Source organism: Pelophylax lessonae (genome assembly GCF_965119305.1).
Source record: "Pelophylax lessonae genome assembly, chromosome: 7".
NCBI lineage: Eukaryota > Metazoa > Chordata > Amphibia > Anura > Ranidae > Pelophylax > Pelophylax lessonae.
In genome coordinates this window covers 15,955,106-15,973,275 of record NC_138774.1, presented here as the reverse complement: position 1 = coordinate 15,973,275, position 18,170 = coordinate 15,955,106, and the positions used below count along the sequence as shown (strand labels likewise).

General features: G+C 45.0%; 1 protein-coding gene across 1 annotated transcript in view; it reads left to right on the top strand.

The window, feature by feature from the left end:
- Nucleotides 1-18,170, top strand: part of XPNPEP2 (X-prolyl aminopeptidase 2) — a 178,143-nt gene that overhangs the window by 139,474 nt on the left and 20,499 nt on the right. Inside the window, exon 16 of the mRNA XM_082263611.1 lies at nt 16,786-16,855. Within this exon, the coding sequence (XP_082119737.1) occupies nt 16,786-16,855 (70 nt within the window). The remainder of the gene's footprint in view (nt 1-16,785; nt 16,856-18,170) is intronic.

Below are 18,170 nucleotides of genomic sequence, written 5' to 3'. Positions count from 1 at the left end.
GGAAGCGGCGGTGGAGGAGGACCAGGGCCGGATTAACAGCATCATGGGCTTGGTGCTGAGGATTTTGAAGGGCCTTAAGGGCCGTGCCTTGCCATGCACCCAGAGGAGGAAGGGTGCAGCCATGCATGCCTAATTCAACATGGGATGCTGTCTCTGAAGCCCATAAACACATCCATGCATCGCCAACTGTCCCTCCTTGTCCGGCCTTCACGCTGTGTGGGGAGGTTCTGAGGGTGCTGCCTGGGGAAGCGAGCATAGAAGCCAGACTTCTGTGTTTACAAGTGACAGAAGAGCGGTAACAGTGAATATGGCCAACCCGGGGCCTATATAAAAGGTAGGGGCCTGGAGCTGCAGCTCCAATAGCCCCTACATTAATCTGGCCCTGAGGAGGAGGACGAGGTAGCCAACACTGCTTCTTTTCAAAAATTTTAAATGAGGGTACACCCCAAAAGAGTGAGAAAGAGCAAAAATGGAACAATGGGTGGGTAAGGTCGGTATCCATTGCTATTCTGCATAAGGTACGGAAAAGTCCCGTGGGATCCATGCCTGGTTCATTTTAATGAACGTGAGCTTGTCCACATTGTCTCTGGACAGGCGGCTGCGCTTGTCTGTTATAACACCCCCAGCCGTGCTAAATACCCGTTCAGATAATACACTGGCTGCAGGGCACGCCAGCACCTCCAAGGCGTAAAGGGCAAGCTCAGGCCATGTGCCCAATTTGGAGACCCAGAAGTTGAAGGGGGCAGACCCGTCATTCACTACATGTAGGCGTGTGCACACATACTGCTCCACCATGTTGGTAAAATGCTGCCTCCTGCTAAGACGTTCCATCTGAGCTGCTGGTGCTGCTGTTTGTTGTGGCGTGCTGACAAAGCTTTTCCACATTTCGGCCATGCTAACCCTGCCTTCTGAGGTGCTGGCGGTGCCCTGGTTGCGTTGGCGACCTCCTCCTCCTCCTCCTCTGCCTTGTGCTTCCACTGTGGCCCCGCTGTCAGATGGGAATGCCAGCAGCATGGCGTCTACCAGCGTGCGCTTGTACTCGCGCATCTTGCGATCGCGCTCCAGTGAGTGAATTAAGGACGGTACGTTGTCCTTGTAACGGGGATCCAGCAGCGTGGCCACCCAGTAATCAGCACAAGTTAGAATGTGGGCAACTCGGCGGTCGTTGTGGAGACACTGCAGCATGTAATCGCTCATGTGTGCCAGGCTGCCCAGAGGCAACGAAAGGCTGTCCTCTGTGGGAGGTGTATCGTCCGTGTCCTCTGTATCCCCCCAGCCACGCACCAGTGATGGCCATGAGCTGGCCTGGGTGCCACCCTGCTGTGAACATGGTTCCATCTCCTCCTCCAGCTCCTCCTCCTCCTCATCCTCCTCATCCTCCAGAACTGTGCCCCTGCTGGACAATTGCGTCCCTGGCGTTTGCGTGTGCAGGAACCCACCCTCGGAGCCCCTTGCGAATGACTGCCCTGAAAGCCTTGGAAATGTTACCTCTTCATCCTCCTCCTCCTCCTCATCCTGTGCCACATCCTCTTCCATCATCGCCCGAATTGTTTTTTCAAGGAGGCATAGAAGTGGGATAGTTAAGCTGAGAACGGCGTCATTGCCACTGGCCATGTTGGTGGAGTACTCAAAACAGCGCAACAAGGCACACAGGTCTCGCATGGAGGCCCAGTTAAATTAAATAGCGGAATAGAAAATATGATCCAAAAAAAGTGTATGTATATCACACGTACACAACCACACTGGGCCCCAATTACTATTGTTTGTACCCCTAAAAGGCTAGATGAGGAGTAGGGGGAGTATGGAACAGGCAGCACCCTCAAACCTTCAGAAGTATGAGATGAACCCCAACAACTTGGAAAGGTGGATCTCTCTCACACGTACCAACACAGACTATCCCCCAATTTAACTGATCCCCAAAGGTTTTTGATTAAATAGCGGAATAGAAAATATGATCCAAAAAAAGTGTATGTATATCACACGTACACAACCACACTAGGCCCCAATTACTATTGTTTGTACCCCTAAAAGGCTAGATGAGGAGTAGGGGGGGTATGGAACAGGCAGCACCCTCAAACCTTCAGAAGTATGAGATGAACCCCAACAACTTGGAAAGGTGGATCTCTCTCACACGTACCAACACAGACTATCCCCCAATTTAACTGATCCCCAAAGGTTTTTGATTAAATAGCGGAATAGAAAATATGATCCAAAAAAAGTGTATGTATATCACACGTACACAACCACACTAGGCCCCAATTACTATTGTTTGTACCCCTAAAAGGCTAGGAGTAGGGGGAGTATGGAACAGGCAGCACCCTCAAACCTTCAGAAGTATGAGATGAACCCCAACAACTTGGAAAGGTGGATCTCTCTCACACGTACCAACACAGACTATCCCCCAATTTAACTGATCCCCAAAGGTTTTTGATTAAATAGCGGAATAGAAAATATGATCCAAAAAAAGTGTATGTATATCACACGTACACAACCACACTAGGCCCCAATTACTATTGTTTGTACCCCTAAAAGGCTAGATGAGGAGTAGGGGGGGTATGGAACAGGCAGCACCCTCAAATCTTCAGAAGTATGAGATGAACCCCAAAAACTTGGAAAGGTGGATCTCTTTCACACGTACCAACACAGACTATCCCCCAATTTAACTGATCCCCAAAGGTTTTTGATTAAATAGCGGAATAGAAAATATGATCCAAAAAAAGTGTATGTATATCACACGTACACAACCACACTAGGCCCCAATTACTATTGTTTGTACCCCTAAAAGGCTAGATGAGGAGTAGGGGGGGTATGGAACAGGCAGCACCCTCAAACCTTCAGAAGTATGAGATGAACCCCAACAACTTGGAAAGGTGGATCTCTCTCACACGTACCAACACAGACTATCCCCCAATTTAACTGATCCCCAAAGGTTTTTGATTAAATAGCGGAATAGAAAATATGATCCAAAAAAAGTGTATGTATATCACACGTACACAACCACACTGGGCCCCAATTACTATTGTTTGTACCCCTAAAAGGCTAGATGAGGAGTAGGGGGAGTATGGAACAGGCAGCACCCTCAAACCTTCAGAAGTATGAGATGAACCCCAACAACTTGGAAAGGTGGATCTCTCTCACACGTACCAACACAGACTATCCCCCAATTTAACTGATCCCCAAAGGTTTTTGATTAAATAGCGGAATAGAAAATATGATCCAAAAAAAGTGTATGTATATCACACGTACACAACCACACTAGGCCCCAATTACTATTGTTTGTACCCCTAAAAGGCTATATGAGGAGTAGGGGGGGTATGGAACAGGCAGCACCCTCAAACCTTCAGAAGTATGAGATGAACCCCAACAACTTGGAAAGGTGGATCTCTCTCACACGTACCAACACAGACTATCCCCCAATTTAACTGATCCCCAAAGGTTTTTGATTAAATAGCGGAATAGAAAATATGATCCAAAAAAAGTGTATGTATATCACACGTACACAACCACACTAGGCCCCAATTACTATTGTTTGTACCCCTAAAAGGCTATATGAGGAGTAGGGGGGGTATGGAACAGGCAGCACCCTCAAACCTTCAGAAGTATGAGATGAACCCCAACAACTTGGAAAGGTGGATCTCTCTCACACGTACCAACACAGACTATCCCCCAATTTAACTGATCCCCAAAGGTTTTTGATTAAATAGCGGAATAGAAAATATGATCCAAAAAAAGTGTATGTATATCACACGTACACAACCACACTGGGCCCCAATTACTATTGTTTGTACCCCTAAAAGGCTAGATGAGGAGTAGGGGGAGTATGGAACAGGCAGCACCATCAAACCTTCAGAAGTATGAGATGAACCCCAACAACTTGGAAAGGTGGATCTCTCTCACACGTACCAACACAGACTATCCCCCAATTTAACTGATCCCCAAAGGTTTTTGATTAAATAGCGGAATAGAAAATATGATCCAAAAAAAGTGTATGTATATCACACGTACACAACCACACTAGGCCCCAATTACTATTGTTTGTACCCCTAAAAGGCTAGGAGTAGGGGGAGTATGGAACAGGCAGCACCCTCAAACCTTCAGAAGTATGAGATGAACCCCAACAACTTGGAAAGGTGGATCTCTCTCACACGTACCAACACAGACTATCCCCCAATTTAACTGATCCCCAAAGGTTTTTGATTAAATAGCGGAATAGAAAATATGATCCAAAAAAAGTGTATGTATATCACACGTACACAACCACACTAGGCCCCAATTACTATTGTTTGTACCCCTAAAAGGCTAGATGAGGAGTAGGGGGGGTATGGAACAGGCAGCACCCTCAAACCTTCAGAAGTATGAGATGAACCCCAACAACTTGGAAAGGTGGATCTCTCTCACACGTACCAACACAGACTATCCCCCAATTTAACTGATCCCCAAAGGTTTTTGATTAAATAGCGGAATAGAAAATATGATCCAAAAAAAGTGTATGTATATCACACGTACACAACCACACTAGGCCCCAATTACTATTGTTTGTACCCCTAAAAGGCTAGATGAGGAGTAGGGGGGGTATGGAACAGGCAGCACCCTCAAACCTTCAGAAGTATGAGATGAACCCCAACAACTTGGAAAGGTGGATCTCTCTCACACGTACCAACACAGACTATCCCCCAATTTAACTGATCCCCAAAGGTTTTTGATTAAATAGCGGAATAGAAAATATGATCCAAAAAAAGTGTATGTATATCACACGTACACAACCACACTAGGCCCCAATTACTATTGTTTGTACCCCTAAAAGGCTAGATGAGGAGTAGGGGGAGTATGGAACAGGCAGCACCCTCAAATCTTCAGAAGTATGAGATTGTGTTCACTGTACCCCACAAAGATTGAGTTCACTGCACCCCACAATGATTGTGTTCACTGCACCCCACAATGATTGTGTTCACTGCACCCCACAAAGATTGTGTTCACTGCACCTCACAAAGATTGTGTTCACTGTACCCCCCAAAGATTGTGTTCACTGCACCCCACAAAGATTCTGTTCACTGTACCCCACAAAGATTGTGTTCACTGCACCCTAAAAGGATGTTGTTCACTGCACCCCACAAAGATTGTGTTCACTGCACCCTAAAAGGATGTTGTTCACTGCACCCCAAAAAGATTGTGTTCACTGTACCCCCCCAAAGATTGTGTTCACTGCACCCCACAAAGATTGTGTTCACTGCACCCCAAAAAGATTGTGTTCACTGTACCCCCCAAAGATTGTGTTCACTGCACCCCAAAAAGATTGTGTTCACTGTACCCCCCAAAGATTGTGTTCACGGCACCCCACAAAGATTCTGTTCACTGTACCCCACAAAGATTGTGTTCACTGCACCCCAAAAAGATTGTGTTCACTGTACCCCCCCAAAGATTGTGTTCACTGCACCCCACAAAGATTCTGTTCACTGCACCCCACAAAGGATTTTGTTCACTGCACCCCAAAAAGATTGTGTTCACTGCACCCCAAAAAGGATTTTGATCACTGCACCCCAAAAAGGATGTTGTTCACTGCACCCCAAAAATGATTTTGTTCACTCCACCCCAAAAAGATTGTGTTCACTGCACCCCACAAAGATTGTGTTCACTGCACCCCAAAAAGATTGTGTTCACTGTACCCCCCAAAGATTGTGTTCACTGCACCCCACAAAGATTCTGTTCACTGTACCCCACAAAGATTGTGTTCACTGCACCCCAAAAAGATTGTGTTCACTGCACCCCAAAAAGGATGTTGTTCACTGCACCCCAAAAAGGATGTTGTTCACTCCACCCCAAAAAGATTGTGTTCACTGCACCCCACAAAGATTGTGTTCACTGCACCCCAAAAAGATTGTGTTCACTGCACCCCAAAAATGATTTTGTTCACTGCACCCCAAAAAGGATTTTGTTCACTGCACCCCAAAAAGGATGTTGTTCACTCCACCCCAAAAAGATTGTGTTCACTGCACCCCAAAAAGATTGTGTTCACTGCACCCCACAAAGGATTTTGTTCACTGCACCCCAAAAAGATTGTGTTCACTGCACCCCAAAAAGGATGTTGTTCACTGCACCCCAAAAAGGATTTTGTTCACTGCACCCCAAAAAGATTGTGTTCACTGCACCCCACAAAGGATTTTGTTCACTGCACCCCACAAAGATTGTGTTCACTGCACACCAAAAAGGATTGTGTTCACTGCACCCCAAAAAGATTTTGTTCACTGCACCCCAAAAAGATTGTGTTCACTGCAGCCCAAAAAGATTGTGTTCACTGCAGCCCAAAAAGATTGTGTTCACTGCAGCCCAAAAAGATTGTGTTCACTGCAGCCCAAAAAGATTGTGTTCACTGCAGCCCAAAAAGATTGTGTTCACTGCAGCTCACACACAGAAAAATGGATGTGGATCACTGACACCTGCCTATCTCCAATCCCACACCACACAGCAATATCGATTGTAGTTTGTAGAACACAGTTTCCCTAAAATTCAGCAGACTCTGTCCCTAACAGGATTGAGAAGAGATCGTAGATCAGGATTGAGTGCAGATTCACCCCACCCCCCACACAGCAATATCGATTGTAGTTTGTAGAAGACACTGACCCTATAATTCAGCAGACTCTATCCCTAAAATGCCTACAACTCGCCCTGCCTAAACACTCCGACCTGTCCCTCAATTCTATCCGGACACAAATGGTTTTTTCCTGCCTATCTTTCCCTAATCAGCAGCCAGCACATTGATGTGTGCTCTGTCCCTTAGCTAAGCAGCAGAATGACGCTGCTGCGGCGGCTGCCTCGAACTTATAAAGACTTGGTCACATGCTTCAGACGGCCAATCACAGCTACTAAGACATTTGCAGGCATGGCTGGGATGGCTTAAGGCACACCAGTTAAACGATTGTTGATTGGCTGTTGAAAGCCCGCCATGAAAAGAGCGCCAAAGCATGCAAAACCCGGAAATAAAACGACCGAACACGGATTTTTACCCGAACATACAGTAAAGTGTCCGTGTCCGTGTTCGGGTAAAAAAAATCCAATTATTCGGTACGAACACGAATAATACAGTCCGTGTTCGCTCAACACTACTCCTGACCATTATTGAAAAAGACCCTTATTGCCTATAAAAATCCCATGCCAAAAACCCACAGTCTGTCACCCAAAGAAGATCCCATCAGATTTATCACCCAATATCATCGTCGTTACAACTGGATGGAAAAAAAATCTTCAAAATACATTGGGGGATACTCTTACAAGATTCTATTCTAAAACACACTTTACCCATCCAACCAAAATGTACCTATCAAAAAGCACGTAACATCAAAAGCCGAATTGCCCCAAGCAAATTGAAAACCAATAAAAAAATATCGGGCACCTGTGAGGTGGATAGATTATCTCGGCAAAGGAGAAGTGCTCACTAACACAGATTTAGACCTTAGAGTCTTAGATCTTTGAGTTCAGCTCATGAAAAATGGGGGCAAAAACAAAAGTGTTACGTTTACAATTGTGTTCAGTCAGAATATATATATATATATATATATATATATATATATATATGTGTGTGTGTGTGTGTGTATATATATATATATATATATATATATATATATATATATATATATATATGTATATATATTTATATAGTATCTCACAAAAGTGAGTACACCCCTCACATTTTTGTAAATATTTTATTCTATCTTTTCATGTGACAACACTGAAGAAATGAAACTTTGATACATTGTAAAGTAGTGAGTGTACAGCTTGTATAACAGTGTAAATTTGCTGTCCCCTCAAAATAACTCAACACACAGCCATTAATGTCTAAACCGCTGGCAACAGAAGTGAGTACACCCCTAAGTGAAAATGTCCAGATTGGGTCCAATTATCCATTTCCCCGATGTCATGTGACTCATTAGTGTTACAATGTGTCAGGTGTGAATGGGGAGCAGGTGTGTTAAATTTGGTGTTATCGCTCTCACTCTCTCATACTGGTCACTGGAAGTTCAACATGGCACCTCATGGCAAAGAACTCTCTGGGGACCTGAAAAAAAGAATTGTTGCTCTACATAAAGATGGCCTAGACTATAAGAAGATTGCCAAGAACCTGAAACTGAGCTGCAGCACGGTGGCCAAGACCATACAGCGGTTACCAGGACAGGTTCCACTCAGAACAGGCCTCGCCATGGTCGACCAAAGAAGTTGAGTGCACGTGCTCAGCGTCATATCCAGAGGTTGTCTTTGGGAAAATGTCTTGTGCATCATCTTTAGCAGAGGCTTCCTTCTGGGACGACAACCATGCAGACCAATTTGATGCAGTGTGCGGCGTATGGTCTGAGCACTGACAGGCTGACCCCCCACCCCTTCAACCTCTGCAGCAATGCTGGCAGCACTCATATGTCTATTTCCCAAAGACACATGCCTGACGAAGGGGTCCTGTGCGGCTCTGAAACCTTGCACTATTTTTTGATGTGATCGTATCTTGAATAAAGTTTTTTGGACTGCTTTTGCAAGATCCTTGGTGTGCTGGCGTATATGTATTTACCTATTTCCCAAAGACAACCTCTGGATATGACGCTGAGCACATGCACTTAACTTCTTTGGTCAACCATGGCGAGGACTGTTCTGAGTGGAACCTGTCCTGTTACACCGCTGTATGGTCTTGGCCACTGTGCTGCAGCTCAGTTTCAGGTTCTTGGCAAACTTCTTATAGCCTAAGCCAGTGATGGCGAACCTTGGCACTCCAGATGTTTTAGAACTACATTTCCCATGATGCTCATATACACTGCAGAGTTCACATGCTTCGTGGGAAATACAGTTCCAAAACATCTGGGGTGCCAAGGTTCGCCATCACTGGCCTAGGCCATCTTTATGTAGAGCAACAATTCTTTTTTTCAGGTCCTCAGAGAGTTCTTTGCCATGGGGTGCCATGTCGAACTTCCAGTGACCAGTATGAGAGAGTGAGAGCGATAACATTAAATTTAACACACCTGCTCCCCATTTACACCTGAGACCTTGTAACACTAACGAGTCACATGACACCGGGGAGGGAAAATGGCTAATAGGGCCCAATTTGGACATTTTCACTTAGGGGTGTACTCACTTTTGTTGCCAGTGGTTTAGACATTAATGGCTGTGTGTTGAGTTATTTTGAGGGGACAGTAAATTTACACTGTTATACAAGCTGTACACTCACTACTTTACATTGTAGCAAAGTGTCATTTCTTCAGTGTTGTCACATGAAAAGATAGAATAAAATATTTACAAAAATGTGAGGGGTGTACTCACTTTTGTGAGATACTGTATGTATACATATACAGTATATATATATAGATATATATATATATATATATTTATATATATATATATATATATATATATATTTCTCTATCGCTCATTGACAGACGTAGTCCTCGGTGATACAGCACCTTCGGGTTATGTTGCCTCCACAGGAGTAGGACTAGACAGGAAATGAAAAATGCTCTGGCCACACCCCAGGGGCAGTCCCCGAGGGTATATCCTCTCTTTCTCCACCACAGCAAATCAGTTTTTTTCTGTCTAGTCAGGAGTAAGGACCTAGATACCTTGCTGGGATCTTCGTTCCTGGCAGGATTTTTTTCTTAGAAAATAATTTTTTAAGACAGCTTTTTTTCTCCAGTGTTCCTGTGAGATCTTCAAGCAAGAAAGCTGAACTGGGTGACGGGCTGGATGTTGAGATCCAGTGGTCACCCCAGTTCAGCCTACGAGCGCGTGCAGGCCATAGCTCCGCGCTGGGTCGGCCGCGACATAGTCCCACTGGACGGGGACTGACCCTGCGAGTTAAACGTCTCGCTGAAATGCCAAAGACCATGAGTCACGGCGCCCGTATTGGTCGACAGCCCTCCTACCTCGGTGGAGAGGGGTACTGTCAGGAGTTGGCGCCCGCCTGGTTCCGGTATGGTGAGTAGTATGTTCCCCCTTTCCCCCTGACGGGTCTTGTGGTGAACGCGGGCCCCTCTCTGTAATGGTAAGGATGGGTTCCCCTCTATCCTACAACATGTCACAGATCCCCCTAATTGAGTGTGATTTTTGTGTACAAGAAGCCAGGAGGCTTGGTTTGGGAGCTGACAATCTAATTGTAAAAATGTGTAAATGATTGTAGTCAGTGGCAGTACTAGAACTTTACTGTGATAGTATAAGGTATCCTACCTGTCAGTAGCCACAGGGCGATGTCTATACATGTATACTGCATTCCAGATCATTCCTCCAGCTAAGCAGATGCCTCCCGACGGCCACGGACCGCATACGGCCCGCTAGGGTCCGGTACCTCCGACCACGCTGACCACCATGAGGGTGAAGGGTTGTGAGGCCGAGATCCTTCTGCAGACATGCCGCTATTCTGTGCAGGCCGCCGCCATTGTCTGGTAGATCGCACGAGGCCGCCATTTTGGTGTAGCCTCGTGTCTCCAGCATGGGGGCGGCCATGTTTGAGGTGACTCAAACACCTCATGGAGCCAGGGGGAGGAGCCGGCAGGCGTGTTAAGGGGCGGAGCCGCCTCTTTTACCCAGGAAATAGGGCCAAAGACTTCCTGTCTGTAACAAGACAAGCACTGAGCAAGCTGATGAAAACTTCTGTGCATCAGGGATGAGCCTTGGGGTCTGTCTCTCTCTCTGTGGGGTCCAAAAAGGCAGGTAACACTGAGGGGCGCTGTTGCGACTGGGGGACACAAAAAAAAAAAAAAAAAAGTTTTTTTTTACTTTGTCATTTTTTGTCGCTGGCAAGTGTCTTGTATAATAATTGACCCTGCCGCATAGGTATCCCCACCTGATCCCCTCAAGGTGGCCGCAGGACCCTCCAGTACCCCACTTGTTTTTAATGCATTATCGGCAGTTTTGGAGTCTTTGGTATCCCGGGTGGAGGTGGCCTGTCAGGGACGGGGGTCAAGTAGCGACCCCCACCTACCCCTATTGTTTATCAGATACTTCAGATACGGATTCGGAACTGGTCAATGCAGTTGCAGGTCCCTCTTAGGGGGCTGTTGTCTCAGGTAATATCTCCTCAGCAGTGAGGAGCACGTTTCTGCCTCCGCCATAGCACAAGAGTGGTGGATGCACTAGTTGTGTCCGTCCGGGAAACCTTTAGTCTTGAGGTTACACCGGCAGAGGTAGCTGAGACTGAGATTCCTTTTTGGTACTTGTTAGCCTACCAAAAGGGCGAAGGATTTTCCTTTACCCAAATGGGGTCGTTTTGAAACGAACCCCTGTTATTTCCAAACGCATGGCTAGGTGCTATCCGTTTGAGGAATTCCTCTTTATAGGATATACGGTACCACCTGCTGTCTTGCCACAGACTGTTAGGATAAAAAGACCTCGTAACTAACGAGGACCTTCCTTTTCTGCTCATATAGAGTTGTTCGTTCCGCGAGGGCGGGCGATAAGGCGAAACCCTCCAAAGCCCCTTTAGAGGGGTTTCAAAGGGCGCTGGTCGGGTAAACAAAGAGTCCGGCTCAGCCAAGCCTGGAGAATATAGCCTGATGCGCCCCTACCCATCTCTGGGGTGGGGGGGGGATGTCTTCACCGGTTTCTGGAGGACACAGGATCGAGTTTCGATCACTTCCACCGGTGCGATTCTTCCCTTCTAACATTGAACGGTTTCAGGGGTTCTATTCGAACCTATTCACAATGCCCAGGAAAGAGGGCAAGGTGCGTCCAAATCTGGACTTGGGAAGAAATAGAGTCCATCCGTACAGTGGTGGCCTCCCTGCATCAAAGAGATTTCCTGGCGTCCATAGACATATAGGATGCCTATCTTTATATCCCCATCATCGCAGGACATCAGCGTTTTTTCGCTTTCCCAAAGATCATCCCTGGTTCCCACCAGGAGACTGAACTATCTGGGCTTAAGGTTGGATACATCCTGGGCAAGAGAGTTTCTCCTTGCTGGGAAACTCCAGAAGGTTCAGTCAACGATTCGGATGTTGCTGTCCGTCAATTGGCTGGGACTGATGGTGGCCTTCTTAGAGGCAGTACCGTATACCCAGTCTCATACCCGAATTCTCCTGAAGGAGATTCTTTTTTAATGGAATCAGAATTCCGATTCCCTGGACAATCGGATCCGGTTGAGCGAGCGGACCAGGAAGTCTCCGATGCTCAACCAGGGGAAGTCATTTCTTCCGATAGTATCCAGATTACCAATAAGGGTATCGGAACTGAGAGCGATCAGATTTTGTCTGATTTACTGGATCGAGCAGCTCTAGAGCAGCCCGATTCGGATCCAATCGCATATGGCCTCTTCATCCAGAGGTTTTTCCCTAGCTGTCCCTTCATTGGGACATCCCGGATGTGGATCTGTTGGCACCTTGGCCTAACAGGAAGGTGCGGAGGTTTGTAGCTCGCGCCACGATCCTCTAGCGGACGCAGCAGAAACGCTGATCGCCCCGTGGGGGCAGTATCAGCTACGGCATGCCTTCCATCCTCTCAAGTTGCTGCGGGAACTTCTTCGCAGGATAGAGGTGTAGGGAATTCCAGTTATTCTGGAAATTCCGGATTGACCTCGTCGAGCCTGGTACGCCGACTTGGCGAGGCTAGTCGCGGACGCTTCTTGGAGACTTCCTCTCAGGGAGGATTTGCGGTCTCAGGGACCGATCTTCCATCTTGCTTTACAGTCGCTGGCTTAATGGCCTGGCCATTGAGACCCAGGTACTGAAGGACAAGGGAGTGTCAGCTTCAGTTATTCCTACCTCCAGTTAAAGCAAGGAAAGCGACTTCCAGCACATGGAAGTCTTATATTGCATGGTGTGAATCTATTGGATTTCCCCCACAGACCTATTCGGTGACCCGAATTTTGATCTGTCTGCAACAAGGGGTTGAGCAGAAACTATCCTTGAGCACGATCAAGGGTCAGGTTTTCGGCGTTAGCAATCTTCTTTCAAGAAACCTTTGGCTAATCATTCCTTGGTGCGGAATTTCATCCAGGGGGTGCGACATCTGGCTCCGCCAGTGTGCGCACCCTTACCGCCTGGTATCTTAATTTAGTGTGGTCGGTTCTTCAGAAACTTCTCTTTGAAGATATTAGGGAGATTCCCTTGCTTACATTCCCAGAAGGTGGCCTTCTTGGTGGCCATTACTTCTGTACGCAGGGTGTCAGAACTGGCCGCATTATCCTGTCGTTCCCCAGATCTGGTGGTTCATAGGGATAAGGTGGTTCTTCTTCCGAATCCATCCTTCCTTCCTAAAGTGGTTTTCGTAAGACGGACTCACTTTTTGTGATCACGGATAGCCCTTGAAGGGGGTTGCCTGTGTCTGCCGCGACCATATCTACATGGATCAGTCAGACGGTGGTACAGGCTTATTCTATTAAGGGTCGGAATCCTCAGTTCCCTGTTAGGGCGCATTTCACTAGAGCGCTCAGTACTTCCTGGGCCTTTCGCCATCAGGCGTCAGTGGTCCAGGTATGTAAAGCGGCCACCTGGTCGTCGGTACATACCTTTACAAAATTTTATAAAATTGATGTGATGGCATCGGCGGATGCCTCATTTGGCCGCAAGGTTTTGCAGGCCGCAATTTGAGGAGACCGGTGGTCTACCTCGAGGGTTTTTTTCTGTTTGAAAATTTTTTTGTTGAGTCTTATCATTAAGGATGAGCATTGTAAACTTCTAGTTGGCACCGGTTGGGCCTTCTAGATTTGGATTTGATTTCAATTTTCCCACCCCTCATTTGTGATACTGCTCTGGGACCTCCCGAAGGTGCTGTATCACCGAGGACTACGTCTGTCAATGAGCGATAGAGAAAAATGGATTTTTGTAAAATCTTACCGTAAAATCCTTTTCTCTTAGCTCATTGACAGACGTAGTACCCGCCCCTCTGTTTTTGAGTTGGGTTGGGTTAAATTCTCGAAGCACTGCTTTTGTGACATAACTGATTTGCTGTGGCGGAGAAAGAGAGGATATACCCTCGGGGACTGCCCCTGGGGTGTGGCCAGAGCATTTTTCATTTCCTGTCTAGTCCTACTCCTGTGGAGGCAACATAACCCGAAGGTGCTGTATCACAGAGGACTACGTCTGTCAATGAGCTAAGAGAAAAGGATTTTACGGTAAGATTTTACAAAAATCCATTTTTTTTTTTTTTTTTTTTTTTAAATGTTAATCCAATTATTATGTGTATATAGACTCATGAGTCTATAAACCTCACATACAGTGTTGAAGGTGCAGATGTGCACAGATAGATAAAAAGAAATGATGAATGTGTAACAAAACGACTAATACTATCCTTCTCAGATGAGATCAAAGGAAGGACATGGACAATGCTATACACATCTACATATGTGTTGTGCAAGCGTATATCAACATGAACACGCACATATGTATTCAAGTACACATTCACAAAAGCATGAGCACACTCACATAAAGAGTTGATGAGCATGCATGTGTGAAGGAACTGACCCATGAAAATTAAAATTACAATAAAAATACAGATAAAAATTAAAAGTCTCATGTGTCAATGCAACTGGAATCTGGTGATATTGACAGTCAAGCTAAGGGTTTTCAGGCAACAACAGAAGCAGTTATAAGGCAGAAACAGCATTTGGAGAGCAGCCTTTGGTCCGATCGGAATCCACAAAAATTGTCCCAAATTTAACATCATCTAAAATTTTAATTAATTGCAATGTTTCACATTTGGGGTCTATGTATAAAACAATCACTCTGCGTATGTGACAAACATCCACACATTTAGGGAAAAAAATTGCTGTACTTCCTCTATTATCTGTGGTTTCTATATCGCCAGCACCATCTAGTGGCCGCTAGTGGGTTTTTTTTTTTTTTTTTTCTAAATGGGATTAAAAAAAACACACATTATGGTCACTAGGTGGCACTGATGATATAGGAAATATACATATTAGAGAAATCATAGGTCCTGAATGTGAAAATGTTTGTTATATCTGCATAGCAAACATTTTATACATAGGCTGCATTCACAGATGTGTTTTTTTACTGAGTTTTTGGGCTTTAGTTTTTTTTTTATTAGCCAATAGAGAAAAATATCATCTGTTTCATATTTTTGTTTCTGTGTTTTTCAGCTCATTCAGCTTTTTCATCTGCATTCATTTTTTACTATTATTATTTGTTTATTTAATGTTGGAGTTAGAGGGTTAGGGGTTATTTATTCATTTACTATTTATTTAGTTGTTATTTATATTTACTTAATATTTATTTATCTGTTATTTATTAGGGGATTATTGTTATTATTCTTAGGCTCCGTTCACATCTAGGCGTTTTGGGGAGTTTTTCTGCTCTCAAAACGCCCAACAAGACAAATCCTATTCATTTCAATGGCCCCTGTTCACATCTGAGCGTTTTGACGCTGTAAGCAAAACGCCCAACGCTCAAAAAAGTACATGAGCTTCTTTTTGGGCAGATTACAGACGTTTTCCATTGGTTTCTATTCAATCTAAAAACGCCTGCACAAAAAACGCCTGTAAAATCGCGGTAAAAATCGCGGTAAAATCGCGGTAAAAATCGCGGTAAAAAACGAGCGAAAACGCTACGCTCAGGTGTGAATGTAGCCTTAATATTATTTTATTTTTTTATTTATGAATATTATTTGTTTATTTATTTTATTTTTTTTATTATTTCTTTTTTATGTATTTTTATAGAATTTTTGCATTTAACCCAAAAAAACGCTAAAAAAAAAAAAATGTGCGTTTAAATTAATTTCCTGTGGGTAAATACACTTAAAATAAGTCTACTAATCTGCTCAAATCTAGCTACAGAAAAAGCTCTAAAACATTTGTGGAGCTTCAGTCATTTGGCTTCCGGTGATTTCAAGTTGAGATGGGAACCAACTCCAAAGAGAACAATAGAGGTCTTCTCCTCCAGTGTTTTGAAGCTTCGAGCTACAAAACACTCTGGTGTGAATGGGGACCCTAATGTGTTATGAGCACACACTAAGGCTTCTTTCACACGGTCCGCCTCCGCAGGCGGATCCGTGTTGCTCAGCGGGGATCGATCCGCGATCCCCGCTGAGCCTGGCGGATGACAGCTCCGTCTCCGCTTGCAGTGCGGAGAGGGAGGTGAGGTGTCTCAGCCCCCGCTGCCCTCTATGGGGGATCGGATGAGAGCGGACCGCTTGTCCGCTCTCATCAGATCCGCTCCGCTCCGATTACTGAACGGATGGAAAAATAGGGTTTCCATCCGTCCAGATTTCAGCACAGGATCGGATGCGGATGGCAGCGGGTGTCAGCGGAGGTGACCTCCGCTGACACCCGCTGCCCCATAGAGCTGCATGGAGGATCCGATCAGATCCGTCTAAAAAACTGACAGGCGGATCTGATCGGACCGCCCGTGTGAAAGAGCCCTAACACATTTAAGTGCTGAAGAAATTGCATGAAAAAGCAGAATATAAACACTCCTTGCTGGATCCACATAGATATGAAGCACCCTCTGGATCTACTGAGGGCAATCATGAAACGATAAATGAATAAGGGCACACTTAATAAAAAAGTGGGACTAAAGAGTATCTGTGTGCCATATAACAACCCTTGCAGAATCCAGTTATATATATATATATATATATATATATATATATATACATATACATACATATATATATATATATATATATATATATATATATATTTATTTTTTTTATTTATTTATTTATTTTTTATTTATTTATTTTTTTAAAACGTGCCTCATAGTTTCCTTGAAATTATAGCACTAACTCCGCATCTAGAAGGCAACAGGATTAGAGAAGTCATGATGCCTGCCATAATGAGTTTATTGTCTTATTTTTATCTTCTAGGAAGCTTACACTCGGGTCCTGATGGGGAATATTGAACTGAGTAAACTTGTATTCCCTCCACAAACGTCGGGTAAGTTCACATGAGCAAAGAAAAAGATCTAACTCATAATATTTGTCCATTTTAGCTGTAATGAGGAGGTTTGTGATGCACCAGCCCATGGTCACATGACTTGAAGTCACAGTGGAATGACAAAGTGGGGCTGAGACGATGCAACTCTGTCGTGACTTCAGGTCATGTCTCCAGTCAAGGTGTAAAAAAAAAAAATAAAATAAAAAAAATGCTAATATCAGCCCCCGTGATGCAGACCTGTTTTGGATAACATGACCTAATGCTGGTTTGCAGTTATGTTGACCTTTCCCACCACCCTCCCTACTCCTAGTGTGGTAGAGGTGCCCAGCTAAAGTTCCACATGTGCTCACTGAGGTTCCAGCTATGCTAGAGCTGGGGGCCTGTTTTGCTGAAAATCTCTGGAACTAATTAAGAGATTTTCATTAAGGATCTGGTCAGGACAGTTTCTAAGAGAAAAGTCTGCCTGATTGTGGAAGGATGTATCCAAGTATCCAGGTGTAAGTGGGGTGCAGTGTGGTGCGACAATAATAAGTCACACAGTCAGGTTCAGTGAAGAACTTGTATTGAAATATTACAGCAACAGTTCACAACGAATCCGGTGAGGAAACTGCCCAATCGGGTGCACTCACGTTTTGCAGTAATATGAAGAGAGAGGACATTGTAATGTTGCGGTACCTTTGGTACCCTAAATTACACTTTCCACAAGTGTATGCGCCCTACCATTTACTTTTGGAAAGGTGCGCATACACCTTTAAGACTGGAGCTGTCATCACTCAGCGCCGGACTAGATGGCTATTTAAGGCGTCGGCTCTCACTCACATGTGTTCGTTCAAACACCCTTATCTGGATGCTAACCTTGCTTGAAGCTTCCATGCTTGCAAGCATACTTCGCTGACGGAACCTCGCTGCGCTGATCCCTGTATCCCGCTACTGGATCATCCGCCTCTCCTGAACCACCCTTCGGCTGTATCGCTAATAGTGCTAAGTACCCCGCAGGGGAATTCTCTATAAACTTATACTAAGCTTACACTATCTAGCTCTGCATAGTAGAGACTGTTTATCACATCTGCATAAACTAGATTGCTAGCTCTTGAGACTACTGCTACTTTTCTGCACTGGGTTGATCTCTTTTGTATGTCCACCTGCTATTCTATCATCTGCTATCATACAACATTGCTAAACCTTCCTGCATCCATCTGCTACTGTCTCACCTTCAAGTGTCTATCACCTACCACCTCCACTCAACCTATCCCTCAAACCTTCATCATTGTGTTACCACATATATAAAGTCACTCTAGGAACCAGCTTGCTAATT